The following is a 15,789-nucleotide window of genomic DNA, read 5'->3' as shown; positions in this document are numbered from 1 at the left end:
AAAACTACTGCTCCATCTATGGAAGTTTCAGCTACATTAGTCTGCGACTGTTGTACCCTATAAGACAGCCAATACAGCCCACATGTCCAATAGCACCTATCTTATTATTCCAGTAGTACTATCAGCAAGTTCCTATCAAATCTAGCACATCATCTCCAATGGCCAACAACCTTGGATTTGGTCATTCACAAAGTCTCCAAGTAATGTCTTCACTCGTGCATGCCCTTGCAAAGCAAGCCCTTGTGAGACAAGCCCTTGCAAAGCAAGTCTATGCACTCGGGGGGCTGAATGTTGAGGACAAATTTTTCATGCCACATGGTTTTATTTCATTGGCAACCCACACCACATCAACATTCTCATGAATTTTGGGATAATCTCTTTTAAAGCCCAAAAGAGCCCATATTTATACAAAAATACGTCAAAGCCCATGGTTCAAGCTCATATCACATCATCTCAATTTTGGCTCATGAGTCTCATTGGGGGAATTTTAGGAGTCATGGTTTGGAGGACCAAGAAGTATGTTCAGTAAAGCTCCAGTGGTTCAAAGTTGATAAAAGAAAACATGTTACTTGGCATGTCTTCCCCAATTCCCTGAACTCTGATGGGTCAGTATGCAATAGGTAGCATCTGGTAAGCCTCTTATAATGCATAACACTTAAAATGATAAAACTCTCCGTGCTTTTTATATAAAAATTAATGTTCATCATATAATATAAGTTTAAAAATGCAATTATATTATTTCATACAAATAATATTATTATTTTCGTTTAAATCAATCCTAATAACATGGCTAAATCTATATTAATTTCTCATATCTAGCATTAAATGCTCTCCTTGCTCTTCAAGATCTGGTCAAAACACAAAGAGACCATAATTATATCTCTAAAACTTCATCAAATATCAACCAACTAGTTTATTACTTACCAAAATTATATTTTAATAAAATCATGAACTAAACATATAATTTTCCAAAAGAGGCAACTTAGCCGAAAAATTCCAGCAATAGTTCCAGTAGAAATTGCACTAACTCTAGCAGAAGCTACAACAGCTCCAGCAGAAACAGCAATAGTTCTAGCAGAAGTTGCAGTAGCTCCAGCAACTGCTGCAATAGCTTCAATAGAAGCTTAGGTAGTTGACACATGTCCTTAAATGACATCACTTCCCCATTAATGGTCAATCCTAGCAACTACTTACTGTACCAAAAGAAGTAAGGATCCCTTAGCCTCCAGTTATAGTACCAGTAATAGGAAGGTCCCATAAATGTTATCTTACCATTTTCAGCCAAACCATGAATTTAATGCTAAATATTTTCCTCCAGCAGAAGATATCATTCAGATGACATCATCCAACAATGTCAATTGTTGCAGCAGCTACTGCTATAGAGCTGACAACTGTGACTGACAGTTGTAACAGTAGCTCCAGTAGTATTAAAGTCTTAGAATTTCTTCTTTTGGCTAAAACTAAAAACCAACTAAGGAATCACTTGTTTTGCTAAAAACCTTTCCTTATTTGCTGATTTTTCCCTTCAACTGATTTAAACTTAGTTACATACTTGGTTCTATATAAAGAGTATTAAGCAACACACAACTCACCACACCATTATACACTATCCATCCCTCTCTCATCCTCAATATTCTGAAATTTCATTCACTTTTCCACCATATCTCTAAACATCTCTATATCTTTCTTCATCTCTCTTACAAAATTTATTTTCTTAGATAACACCTATTACACACACTACCACCCATCTCTCCCACACTTTAATATTCTAAAACTTCATTATTTTGCTATCCAAAAACACATCTCCACTCCTTTATTTCTCATACAAAATCTCTCTTCTTAGAAAGCAACATAACCCATGACATGACACAAAAAATCACTCCAGCAGTAGCTATAATCTCATGTATTTACTTTATTTAACCTTCATATTATCTATTTGATACTTCTATATATTTTACAAATACATTCCTCACAAACTATCCATACATACTTCTCACATATATTTCTAATTTATCTTACAAACACCATATCTCACAAAACATATATATTTCTTACTATCTCCATACATCTTAAAAGATACCAAACACTCTTCCAAGAACATATTACAAAAGCCCTTCTCATGAACTTCAATACTAAGGCCCTTCTCCTAAAAGGCACAAAGACTTCATATTAAAGTTGAATTGAAGACATACATTTCTAATAATTAAAACTATTCTTATGAAAGACACAAACTTATAACATTAAAAGCCCTTCTTATGGAAGGTAATGTCACTCATACTTGACTAAAAACTAAAAGAGTATTACATGGGAAAAATCATTTAAGTGCATGATAAAGGGGATGAACTTAACCAACCTATGCACACGGCTGGACATATTTTCTCTCCCTCTAGTTGTACCCATTTTTCCCTTTCAATCACGAATTCATCATGAAAGAACTCATAATATCATATTGTACCACTGGACTCATTTTATCTTGCTGCTAAAATGTTATAAGTCCACTGCTGTTATACGGCTGGAACTACAAACTATGAAGATAAGTGATTATATTTTTATCTTCAAATTTATATTATTAAGTATATCTTATTCATTATCATTATACTACTTGACTAATGTCATTATACCACTGGAATGTCATCAGCTCACTAACGCTATATAGTTGGAGCCACAAATCATATAAAGAATAAAGTGATGCTATACCACTAGAGTTAGAAACATAAAAAATAAGTCAATGTTTTCTCCATCTTTGAAATTATATTATTAAATATATGTTAACTCATTATCATTGTACCGCTGGATGCAAATTACTTCAATATTACCTCACTATTCAAGAAACATGGATTCACTAACGTTTCATTAATAAACATATATAAATATAAATACATACATAAACATATATATATATATATATATATTGAATCCATGTCACTATTAGACATATATTATTCGGACATGAAACCATCGCTGGACATATACCATTTGGACATGAACTACTGTTGGACATATATTATTTGGACATGAATCACAGTTGGATCAATTAATTAACATATATTATTCGGACAAAAACCACGACTGGATACAAACTATTTGACATATATTATTTGGACATAGACCATTGTTAGACATACCTTATTATGTTGAACATGAACCATGAATCGTAGTTGGATATGGACTATTTTGGGCTTATCCCATTACTAGATATATGACACTTAATTAATTACTTTCTAATATTGGACATCACTTAATAAACATAATAATTATGTTTAACTAATCATTTAATAAAAGCTATTCAATTAAATATATTATTCATTTATTTCAACCATTATCATGCTTCTAAGATTTTGGGCTTTATTTATTTTGTAGACTTAAAATGCACCAGAAGCCATTGGTCTATATGGCCCAATGTCAAGTTCCAGATTGGACTCTCCAAAACAAATCCAGGTCTAGCAAAGTCACACCTCCAATGGAAGACATGTGGCTACGCACAAAAACCGCCCCCGACAACTTGCAATCAATTTGGTCCTTACCATTAAGTCACTAACAGAAAATATCTATGTGGCAAACAGTTTGCATGGTTAGCACACATGTGGCTACTAAAAAATATATATATATATATATATATATATATATATATATATATATATATTAATTGTTACTAAAGAAAAAGGCCACATAAGCAATTTGAAAAATAAAAAATCCATGTCAAAAAAATAAAATTAAATTTTTGGATGAACTTAAAGAATTAATTTTTTTTCCAACTTTCTTAGTAACCAAACACCACAATTTAGAGACCAAAAAAAAAAAAATCTTGAACTTTCGTGACCTGCCGATCACCACCTCCATAGCCATCTCTCAGTTTGCTTATTTTGGTTGGCCTTCCACAACAAGATATGTTTGTAAATCAACTATCTCTTTTAGACCCAAATCCCCAAAAATCAAATCATACAAAACAACAACGGTCTGATCTTTTCTACCCTTCAATCTTTGACCCACACCACAAAATTTCTCAGTTAACTCTTTTTTCCTTTTTTTTTTTTTTTTTTTTTGAGATAGAAGATAGGATTTTATTGATATAACCAACAATATACAAACAAGTATTACCCTGCTTAAACATTGGTAGAACAGGGGGAAAAAACGCAACTATTTCAGGGATACAAACTTATACTAAGCATCCTATTTTTGGTTTCACTCATATGTGCTTTCCCTTTAAGCAATGGAGGTGGGTAGATTGCTTCAGTTTTGCTTTGAAGGTTACGATTAGGAATGATGGGGTTGTTGATGGGTTTGCGATCTAGTAGCGATAGAGCACAAAAGAGTAAAATGAAGCAGAATTCTCAGTGTCCAATAGATTTGGAACACATGGACTACTAGTGTAACTAGGCCAAAATTGGGAATTAACCCTCTTTGCCAAACAATATAATTAGTAGGCATTGTTTTAAAAGTATATTTCATACTAACATCTAGAGTCTAAAAGACTCGATTTAGTGCCTATAAATCGAGTCTCAAAGACTTGGTTTTCATGTTTTTATCTGATCTAAGCTGGCGCTTTTCCACATGGCGTCCACCTGGAAATCGAGTCTTAGAGACTCGATTTATATCTGTAAAAATAGATTTCAAGTGTTTAGAGTACAAAACACAGATCAACCACCATCAACCACCACCAAATACAAGCACAGACCAGTCACTGTCAACCCACAAATCCAAGCATTAATCCAACAATTCAGCATAAATCCAACCAAATCCACCCCCAACAACCACCTAAAATCCAAATTAAAAAAATGAAAACCCCAAAACCCACGACCTATTTGGCTTGCTGATCAGGGTTCTTTACAAGAAAATCCAAAAACCTGTGACCCTAAAAGTCGGATTGAAACCTTACCGTGAACGGTGGAGGAGGATGAGGAGGAGAAGCAGCAGACAAAGAAGGGGCCGAGTGCGAGTGGTGGTGGTGGTGAGAAACCTCGTGGTGAGAAACCTCGCCGTGAGCGTAGTCGTCGAGGGTGGCGCCGGTATTCTTAAGATACGTGGCATAAGAAGAGTGCGCGGCGGGGAAGGCGTTGCATGCAGACACTGCCTCTTTCATGTAGAGCTTTTGATCTTTGCATCAAGACACAACTTCTTCATTCTTGATCTATAATTAGTAGGCACTGTTTTGAAAGTATATTTGATACTAACATCTCGAGTCTAAAAGACTCGATTTAGGGCCTATAAATTGAGTCTCAAAACTCGGTTTTCATGTTCTGATCTGATTTGAGCTAGCGCTTTTCCACGTGGCGTCCACCTGGAAATCAAGTCTTAAAGACTCGATTTATATCTATAAAAAAAGATTTCAAGTGTTTGGAGTACAAAACACAGATCAGCCACCACCAACCACCACCAAATACAAGCACAGACCAGTCACTATCAACCCACAAATCTGAGCATTAATCCAACAATTCAGCACAAATCCACTCCCAACAACCACCTAAAATCCAGATTAAAAAAATGAAACCCCCAAAACTCATGACCCGTTTGGCTTGTTGATCGGGGTTCTTTGCAAGAAAATCCAAAAACCTATGACCCTAAAAGTCGAATTGGAACCTCATCGTGAGCGGTGGAGGAGGATGAGGAGGAGAAGCAGTAGACAAAGAAGGGTCGAGTGCGAGTGGTGGTGGTGGTGAGAAACCTCGTCGTGAGCATAGTTGCTGAGGGCAGCGTTGGTGTTCTTGAGATACGTGGCATAAGAAGAGTGCAGGGCAGCGAAGGTGTTGCGCACAGACATTGCCTCTTTCATGTAGAGTTTTCGATCTTTGCATTGAGACACATGTGTAAAGGAGGCTGAAGATGTAGGCTTAAAACATTTTACTTGTTTTGTAAAGGGTCGGCTTATAAATCGAGTCTTAAACACTCAATTTCTAGGTGGACGCCACGTGGAAAAAATGCCAAATCAGACGTGATCAGAACACTAAACCGAGTCTTTGAGACTCGATTTATAAGCCCTAAATCGAGTCTTTCAAACTCGAGATATTAGTAAAAAAATATAGTTTTATAACAGTACCCACTAATTATATTGTTTGGCAAACAGGGTTAATTCCCAATTTTGGCCAGTGTAACTAACTGAACCTCTTAGCCTTATACTAAACTACATACAGTTTACATCTCTAATAATAAGCTACATGTCATTTCTGGAAAGTTCTACAATTTTACAACTGATGCAGCTTTTCTGGATTTCTTTTCAACTAGTGCAGCATGTGTCTTGACATAGTGGATCTAGGTTGCGATGGATTTGGGTTGCTGGGTTTGCTTTGGGTTGTGATGAATTTTAGTTTTATGATAAATTTTATATTTGGGTGGTGAGAAAAAAGAAAATAGAGTAGAATAAGGTTTTAATTTTTGATGTTGCATTTGACTTGGTATCTCATAGCTTCAATCATAAATATTCGATTGCTACCCATGAACAAATTTCTAACCACAAGTGCAAAGCAACGTTAATTCTTTGTTGAGTAATCCCAATTCTTACATTCTTATTAAATAATAAAGGTTCCCATATTTCACAGTGATATGGTTTTTGCATTTTACAACATAAAACTAGGTCAATGATTTAATGATATGATATGACCATTTTTGACAAGAATATGTTGACGTGGCTTTTTATTTATTTATTAGCCATATGTGTGCCAACTGTGTGAACTATTTACTATGTAATTATTTTTCGTTAATAAAACTTATCGGTAGGGACTAAATTGATTGTAAGTTAAAATTAACAAGAATAAATTGACTGTTTAAAAAACTAGGGCTAAGGTAATGTTTGGATACAGCTTTTGCGCGTCTGCGTCTGTATTTTTTTATTTATTTAAAGAAGCGTGTTTCAACTTTTCCAATCGGTCCCGTATGCTATTCACGATTTCCACAAACTTCTTTTTTAAACAAAACTTTCATTAAAAATAGATTTCATAACATTATTCACCTATTTAAAAATTATTTTACTATAATATTTTTAATTTTTAACAAAATAAGTGATATTCAAACTAAACCTTAATGGACTTTGCAAATGACCAAAATGATGATTTCGCACCAAAAAAAAAAAAAAAAAAAATTATACAAATGTAACTTTACAAAGCTCACGACACGAAGTCTTCTTCCAACCTTACCTTAGAGACAGTTCATAAAATAAGAAAAGAAAAGAAAAGAAAAAGTTAGAGATTTAGAGTGAGCGATCCACAGTCAAAGACACAGAGAGAGATCCATAAACAACATGGTTGCCCCGTCAGTTTGTTCATCATCTTCTTCTTCTTCAGATGGGTCTTCGAGCAACACCAAGGCTTGGATAGTGCATGGCATTGTCGCCGGAGTGGCAATCGCGGTGGCGGTAGGCGCTCGCGCCTATCTGGGTCGATTTGGGAAGTTCCGGAGTCGGGTCGTCGGCATCATACCCGCCCGTTTCGCCTCATCCAGGTTCCACGGCAAGCCTCTCGTTCATATTCTCGGAAAGCCCATGATTCAGGTACCCAATTACTTCATTTCTCTATGTCTATCTTTAAATTTCATATCTTTAATGCAAGATCTGATTTGGGTTTCTATAGTTTTACTTAGTCAATAAAGGTGTGACATCGAACTTCTTTAGAATTTGAGAATTTTGAATTTTGAATTTATAAACCAATTTTTTTTAAGCGCAACTAGTGGTAGCTGGCGGGTAACAATTTATGAAAAAGAATCATGTTTCTGTGCTTTGCTTTGTAGGTAACAATTTATAGGGTTGTGTTGGGAATTAAAAGGTGGTTTGATAAGTCATTTGATGGCTATTTGGTCGAAGAAAGTATGTGGGGTTTTAGGATTTTGATAGGTGAAGGAAAATACATGATTTAGGGTTGTGTGGAAGAAGGAAAGAGAGGACTTTATAGCGTTTAGGGGAGTACCACGAGAGAGAGAGAGAGAGAGAGAGAGAGAGAGAGAGAGAGAGAGAGAGAACACAAGGCAAATATGACTCAATGCTCAAAACACTCAATATTTTTATTAATCAATTCCTTCTAATCTTCGAGTACATTGAGCACAAATATATATAAAGACAATTTCTTATACCAGTAGTATTAGGACTCATAGTTTGACTGGTAAACTAAGAAATATGTATAAACATGAACTGAAGTAAAATAAAATCTAAGATACTTAGGATCTATTAGAAAATTCTAGACTTTGCTAGTCTACCAAAATTCTTAAGTTGCAGGGATTGCAGATATTACAATTTCACCTTTAAATACAAAATTGACCATAAATTTTTAAATAAAAACTCAAATTAAAAATTATTTTAGCTTTAGGACATGTATAGGTATCTAATTAGATCTTTAAAACCACAAGACCTTTTGCTTTATTTTTGCTTTAATTGGATTTCACACTTGGGCCCCATAAAAAAAAAAAATCTTGAATAGGCAAATTTGCCATGTAGTAACAAATCAATCTTTCATATATGCATCATTCTCCCCCATTTGGAAAATAAATAAATAAACAAATTCAGCCTTAAATTTTGAGAATATTGAGAGACCTCTTGATCAATTGAAATACTTGTTAATTCATACCTTGTTTGTTTGGTCTTACGCATAGGGTTTTACACATTGTAATTCCATTTTTGAGTTCCAAGAGTCTCTTCCATTTCCGGTATTATTTTTTGTAATTTTTTTAGATACTTTGTGTTCCTCATCATGAACAATAAGTTATATTCAATTTCAAAAAAAATATTATTACTTATCAAAAAAATGTTTTGTAGTGCTGAATAATCATAACTGTTGAACTTGAAACTTGCACACATTCTTAAAGATAATTAGAAAAAGACTCTTTCTTTCCCACCGTATTGTTAAATTCCTTTGGAATAATAAAATCAATGCTTGGAAGGTTTTTCATCTTTTAAAATCCTTCTTGAATTGATCCATAATAAGTAACATCAAATCTTCCTTGGTATTGACTTTTCCATGAGCAACCTTATTCTCATCTTGCTCTTTTGTGATCTCCATTGCCTTTGTAATGTATTCCCCTGGTTGTTCTTGAAGTTGGACTTGCTGCGGTGAATCTTAAGGCTGAGTTTCTCTCTTTACTGCCATGCCTTGCGACATTGAACCTATATGCAATTAAAGCTTATGTGGCAGCAAATTGGCAGGGCCGTATACATTAGATTTTGAAAGAGTAACTGGTGCAATGTTTGCCAACAAAAATAGGGATAAACTAGGGTCTAACTTAGAATATCTAAATTCTTGATCAGCTGTTGTTCTAGCAGGATATTTTTCCAAATTAGCTACTAGCAGCTTATCCAAAGTTTATTGCATAGTAAGAAAATCTTCTTGCTTTGCTTCTATGAAACACACTCTTTCATTCAATTGGTAAAAATTTTGCTTGGACAAAATCTTGAGTGAAAGCTGAAACCTTAAATTTAGTTCCGCATTGTTGACCACCATCTTAAATGAGAAATTTCATTAAGATGTTGGCGAAGAGAATTTCAACAAAGGACTTGTGCTAGAATTTTGTCTCTGATATCAAATTGACGTAGAAACAATTGAGCGAATTTGTCTAAATTTATTTGTGGTGGTTAGGAGAATTTGTAGATTTAGGGTTTTGAATTGTTGGAAGTGTTATGGGCCTGTGTCAGGAGTTAAAAGGTGGGTTGATAAATTATTTGATTGCTATTTGGTCAAAGAATGTATGTGGGCTGTAGGGTTTTTTGATAGGTAAAAGAAAGAGCTTGATTTGGGGTTACATGGAAGAAGGAAAATAGATTTTATGGTGTTTTGGGGCTATATGAATAGTACTTGTTATTTGGATCATGAGAAAGAGAAGACAAAGAAGAGAAGAGAAAGGGAGAAAAAGAAGGCACTACAGCCAACATGCCTCAATGCTTAAAAAGTCAATATAAATAATCATCTTCATCTAGCCTTTTGAGTTCATGAACACATATATATTTAAAACCCCTGTTTTGTTACTCTAGTAGTATTAGGACTCCTAATGAGACTATTAAACAAAATACCTAATAAAAGACTAAGTTGGGCTCAAAGAAAATGAAATTTAAGATATTTTAGATTCACTAGAAAATTCTAGACTCAACTAAACCACCAAAATACCCTTAAATCATAGGGTTTGCAGAAATTAAAATATTAGTTTGAATACAGATGACCATAGCTTTTTAAATAAAAGCCCAAAGTAAAAACCTTTTTAACCCTAGGACATAAAATTGGATCCTTAAAACCAAATGACTATCACTTCAATTGAACTTTACACATGGGCCCCATAAAAAAATCCTGAATAGACAAATAAATCTTTAATGGCTGCATCTCTGAACTCTCATTGAGTTCTGATTGGAAGCTTCAGAACAGGTTCTATTTACATATGCAAACTTTTGCACTTGCAGCACTCTGCCTTACACATTTCTAAGAAATACATAGAATTTGAAAGGATTTGCTTTCCCATGTTTAAGTATAGGAATTGGTCTTCTTTTCTTTGAAAGTTTTTTTTGTAAATTTTTCCTTTGTCTAAATTTTCAATGGATTATGTCATCTTTAATGGACTGAGGATATCTTATGTATTGGCTTTCTACAGAGAACATGGGAAAGGGCAAAACTGGCGGCTACTTTAGACCATATTGGTATGTCTAATCACTGGAGTTTCCCATAATTTGCTATGCTGTTATGGCTAAGATTCTTGGCTTTTTGTGATGTTTTCATAAAGAACATCCCTGAGGAGGGTGACTCTGGACCACTTGCTGTAGTCTTAAACTAAAATTCCACTTTGCATTTGTCCTTTTTACATATATTCTGAGGCATCTTAATGTGATGCACAGAGGTGTGTGCCTAATGGCTCTAAATTTGGCGATGTTCCTAGAAGGTTAATCTTTCTTTAAGAGTTAAACTTGTTCTTGCATATCACATGTCATAGAACTGGTATTGAACTTTGCCTTGCTGTGGATCACTTATAGTTTTCTTATTTCCTTTTATTTGAATTAAAATATTCCTGTAACTAGGGATCTGAAGAGGATTAACAAAGGATAAACTATGAGGTGCACCATTTCCTCTCTCTAGCAATTTCTTAGGTGAGAAGTTGCTCAATGTTGCTATTGAACAGTTCATGTTACCTTTCTTTTTGGATTGTGGCTTTTGACAAAGTTGTGAGCATCAAATCTGGGGTAGTATTGGTGGTAGACAAGTATGTCTAAGTCTTTTTTTTTTTTTTTTTTTTTTTTTGGGGGGGGGGGGGGGGTGTGGGTTTGGGGGGGAATATGTATAGATACCATGTTAGAATGAAACAGAATTGGCTTTGGTCATACAAAGAACATTACCTAAATATATATATATATATATATATATGGAACATCATCTTGAGAGAAAACGTTTGCAGCATAAGTTTTCTTTTTACTTTTACGCTCTCTCTCTCTCTCTGTTGATTGCTTGGTGTTCGAATGTCTCTTTCATGTCTTCTTGGTATAGTTGTGGCCACAGATGATGGCAAGATTGCAGAATGCTGTCGAGGATTTGGTGCCCATGTCATAATGACATCAGAATCTTGCCGAAATGGTAGTCAGCTTGGTTTTGAATTTCTTGCAAATTTTATATTATAATAGTTCTAATAGATCATATTGTCGGATAAATTTACAGGTACTGAGCGATGCAATGAAGCTCTTCAGAAGCTTGAAAAAAAATATGATATTGTTGTCAATATTCAGGGTGATGAGCCTCTTATTGAACCCGAGATCATAGATGGGGTTGTTAAAGCCCTGCAGGTAAATTTGTATTCCTTGAACAACTTTTGGCTCATATATTGTTACTGCCACCTCATGGAACAGAGAATTCATGTCAGCCTTCATTGAGTTCAAATCATATATTGTATATCAAAATTTGTGTTACATATGTTGCGGTTGCGCTAAGTGGATACCCTTTTTTTTTGCCAAATGGATGTCTGTCATTTTACCCCTTTATGTTTAACACTTCAGATTGTCATATATAACGTGCTTCTCTCATGTGGCTTACTATAAATATATTAAAATTATTAAGATAGTTTATTTTATGTGAAACTCTATTACTAAATTTTCAAAAATGTTAAAATACAAGTAAAATTTTGTTTCCAAAAGTTTCAAAATTTTTTAAATAACTTCCATATTGTTTTAAATTAGTTTCACTTATTGTTTTAAATTAGTTTCACTTCCTGCTTATGCTATGTGATTTAACATAAATGTTATAGGTTGTGAAAATGCTTTTGCCATGTGACTCTCTAATTTTTAAGATAGTTCGCCTTAAGTGAAACTCTATCATAAAAGTTTCAAGAAGTTTAAAATACTATTTCAATTAAAATTTACTACCAAAAATTATAAGAAATTTAAAATAAATTTCATTATTTATTCTAAATTTTTTTACCATAATTTTTTTTTTTCAAATAAAAACTTAATTTTATTCTTACACAATGTACTTCTTTCATGCAATCCCAAATTGATCCTCAGAAAGAAATCTACTTTCATCAAGGGTCAGAACACCCGTGACTTGAGATAACTTTGTTCTTTTATTTTTATTATTGGTTTACTATTATTAGTGAGTAAACTATATTAAATTTACATATAATTTTACTTAATCCATGCATTGTACGGATATACCTTTAGTTTGTACTAAAGTTAATTTGAAAATCACGTCCATAATAGATGATGCCCTGTTACATTTTGTGTCTATTAAGTCATGTTGAAATAAAGTTGTTGTTTTCGGGTATCTCTCATTGTTAAGTTTATTTCTCTGAGTCATGTGGGAATTGTTTGTGTGCTACAGGCAGCACCAGATGCGGTGTTTAGCACTGCAGTTACATCTTTAAAACCTGAAGATGCGTTTGATCCAAATCGAGTGAAATGTGTGGTGGATAATAGAGGTTATGCCATTTATTTTTCAAGGGGGCTGATTCCGTTTAACAAGTGAGTTTATGGGTTTTGTATGACTGGGATTTTTCTTTACCCTCTCTCTTTTCATGTTGATTTTGCATGGTTATTTTTTTTTATAAAATTTTGCTTCCCGGAAATAATATTGAGTAGGAAAATTTGAGAACTTTGCATATGAGTGTGCCTGTGGTGGGTTTAGGGTTGGGAGATGGGGATTTTGAGTTTAGAACCTTTTTAGAAGGGTTAGGGTTCAAAAGAGTAAAGATTTGATTTATGGTTGAAAAGAGAAGGGAAAGAAATATAATAGAATTTTTTTGGTTATATCTGTGAACAGTACGTAGTATCTGTGAAAAATACGAGGAAGAAATAAAAGAAGAAAAGAAAGAAGAGAAAGAAGAGAACAAAAAGAACAATAAGGCCAACGTGCCTCAATACTCAAAACCCTCAATATTTTATAGATCATCTCTAACTTGTTTGAGTACAGTAAGACACTTATATAGACCCTACTCTTAACTTCTTCTAGTACAGTAGGACCTCTACTTTAACTAGTAAAGTAAAGCCTACACATAAAGACCCATAAACTAAGACTGACTTATTAATTAAAAATATGAAATAAACCCCAAGACCCATAACTATGGCCCATACTCAACTATTGTAGAATTACTATAATAACTTTGACGGTAGAATAACTAAATAAAACAGAAAACCCTAGTAACTAGTTAATTACAATGGACACTTATTCTTGGGTTTTGCCCTAAGCAGACTTTCAAAGAGGATTTATCAAAATAAATAAGAGGATTTTGCTTCTCCAACCATGCAATCAGTGCACCATCATATATTATAAGTGATTGCAATATTACACCTATTTAGTGCTCAGTAAGACTTGATGAATGTGTACTCCTTACCTGGTACAGGTCAGGAGAAGTTAATCCACAATTTCCATACTTGCTTCATCTTGGAATTCAGGTATCAAATTGGCTTCCTTTTTCCTTTTATTAGAGCTATCGGTGGCATCAACGTTTGAAATTTCTATTGCCTACACTATTTTTCACTTTGTGGGTTCACAGTTCTTTGTTTTCTATGTCTGGCCAGAGCTATGATTCAAAGTTTTTGAAGATATATCCAGAGCTTCAACCTACACCACTGCAACTAGAAGAGGATCTGGAACAGCTTAAAGTCCTTGAGAATGGGTATAAAATGAAGGTATTAAAATTTGACCATTCTTTTTTCTTTTGACTAGCTTGTTCATTTCCCACTCATTGCTTCCTTGAAGATTTTTTTTGGTGTTGGGAATCATTTAGGAAATGAAGTCATTTTATTCTCTTTTAATTGCAATTATTTGAAGCAAAGAACTTACAGGAGAGTTGTCAACCTTGTTTTCCTTTCCTTCACTACCAAATTGGCTTTATTTCTCCATACTGTATTTTAAATGTGAGATTTTGTTAATTTGGTGCAGAAATTTATAAATGGAAATGTCATCTTCCAGTAGTTTCAAAAGGATGAAATTAATATAGCATTATATTTTGGGTCAAGTGTCCATAAACTTTCTTTCTTTGGTATAAATGCAAAATTGCTGATTGGAGATATAGGAGCTTTAACTAGCAAGAGCATCTATTACTAAATGTTCTTGGCTTCATTAGATAGAGGTTTTATGGCTACAAAAGTGAACATACGGGGTTTCTGGACAGCTTATGGAAATGAAGCAGTCACCACAATTGAAACAATGCTATGAAGTGATATGATTATTTTTCTTTTCTCTGTGCAGGTCTCTTCACTCCACCCCCCACCCCACTTCCCCCTCTTCTGGGATAAATCAAAAGTTCATTCCAAATAGAAAGTACAAAACTAAAACAGCCAATACTGAAACATTAGGCTGGAAACAACCCTAATTAGAAACCAAATGCCTGCAATTAGGCTCATTTTTAGAATAAAATTTATACTACAGTGGACTGACCTAATCTTAATAGAAGATATGCCTGCCAATAATGAACTTACTTTTTGCTCTTCTATGTAATCTTTTCTTTTTCAGTAATTGTTTAATTTTCCAAATATTTTGGTATGTGGAATGGGTGCATATGAGGTTGATGCAATTTTCTTGCTGAAATATGGATTTTTCTAAATTTACACAATGCTATTTTTGCAGGTGATAAAGGTAGACCATGAGGCTCATGGTGTTGACGCTCCAGAAGATGTAGAAAAGATAGAATCTTACATGCGTGAGAGGAACTTGTCTTAGATATATCCGACAATGACAAGGATTCCAGTTCATATGTGCTCACAATTACCATTATCATTGTGATTCATTTCAAATAGTATTCATTGGCATTCTTCAGTGTACGAAATGCTTGGTCCAAAGGGGAGAAAATCATGTTAAATAGGATATAGATTTATTTATGAGCCACTTTCCTTCATATTGTAGAGCTATGTGATTCAGTCATAGATTGCAGATCTTGTTTCACCCATGACAGATAGGTTAAATTTTAGAGTTAAATGTCAATGAGAATTTTTTTTTTTTTTTTTGGGACTTTCCTTGTGATTGAGTTTTGTGAATTGGTATATTGATTAAGGGATTGTTAAATATTTGTAATGAATAATTGTGATAAACTTGACATGCAAGCAAATCCAATGCTCCTTAGAAAATATGGTCACTTCAGATGGGTATGAATTGCAACTATTTACTCGTTTTGATGATTTGATTAGATGACCTGTATTTACAAGCATGTGCTCAGAGATTCTCTTTCTCAATCCTAACTAATTTGTCTATTAATTAAATGTTAAAAAGTAAGGATAAGGGAAATTAGGTCGCCCATGTACTACCTTCCCCTCTTGCCATGTTGTGGCCCTTGTGGGGAATCATCGCTACAATTTTTCTGAAAAAAAAATTCTTAGGTATGACACCTACACCTCAATTAAATTTATGTATATTT

The 15,789-nt window shown here is 34.0% G+C and overlaps 1 protein-coding gene across 2 annotated transcripts; it reads left to right on the top strand.

Annotated features, from left to right (window-relative positions):
• Positions 1-7,064: 7,064 nt before the first annotated feature.
• On the top strand, positions 7,065-15,502 carry LOC115992117 (3-deoxy-manno-octulosonate cytidylyltransferase, mitochondrial-like). Of its 2 annotated transcripts, none has more exons than XM_031116185.1 (8): positions 7,065-7,480; positions 10,552-10,597; positions 11,436-11,522; positions 11,604-11,728; positions 12,759-12,898; positions 13,777-13,828; positions 13,955-14,065; positions 15,006-15,502. In XM_031116185.1, exons 1-8 carry the CDS (start codon positions 7,232-7,234, stop codon positions 15,096-15,098), a joined length of 903 nt encoding a protein of 300 aa, XP_030972045.1. In that variant the 5' UTR covers positions 7,065-7,231; the 3' UTR covers positions 15,099-15,502. The 2 variants fall into 2 exon arrangements, with proteins under 2 accessions (XP_030972045.1, XP_030972046.1); XM_031116186.1 differs by having other exon boundaries at positions 7,100-7,480; positions 11,448-11,522.
• The last annotated feature ends 287 nt before the right edge of the window (positions 15,503-15,789 follow it).

Source organism: Quercus lobata, chromosome 5 (assembly GCF_001633185.2).
Source record: "Quercus lobata isolate SW786 chromosome 5, ValleyOak3.0 Primary Assembly, whole genome shotgun sequence".
Taxonomy (NCBI): Eukaryota; Viridiplantae; Streptophyta; class Magnoliopsida; order Fagales; family Fagaceae; genus Quercus; species Quercus lobata.
This window is presented reverse-complemented; position numbering and strand designations above follow the sequence as displayed.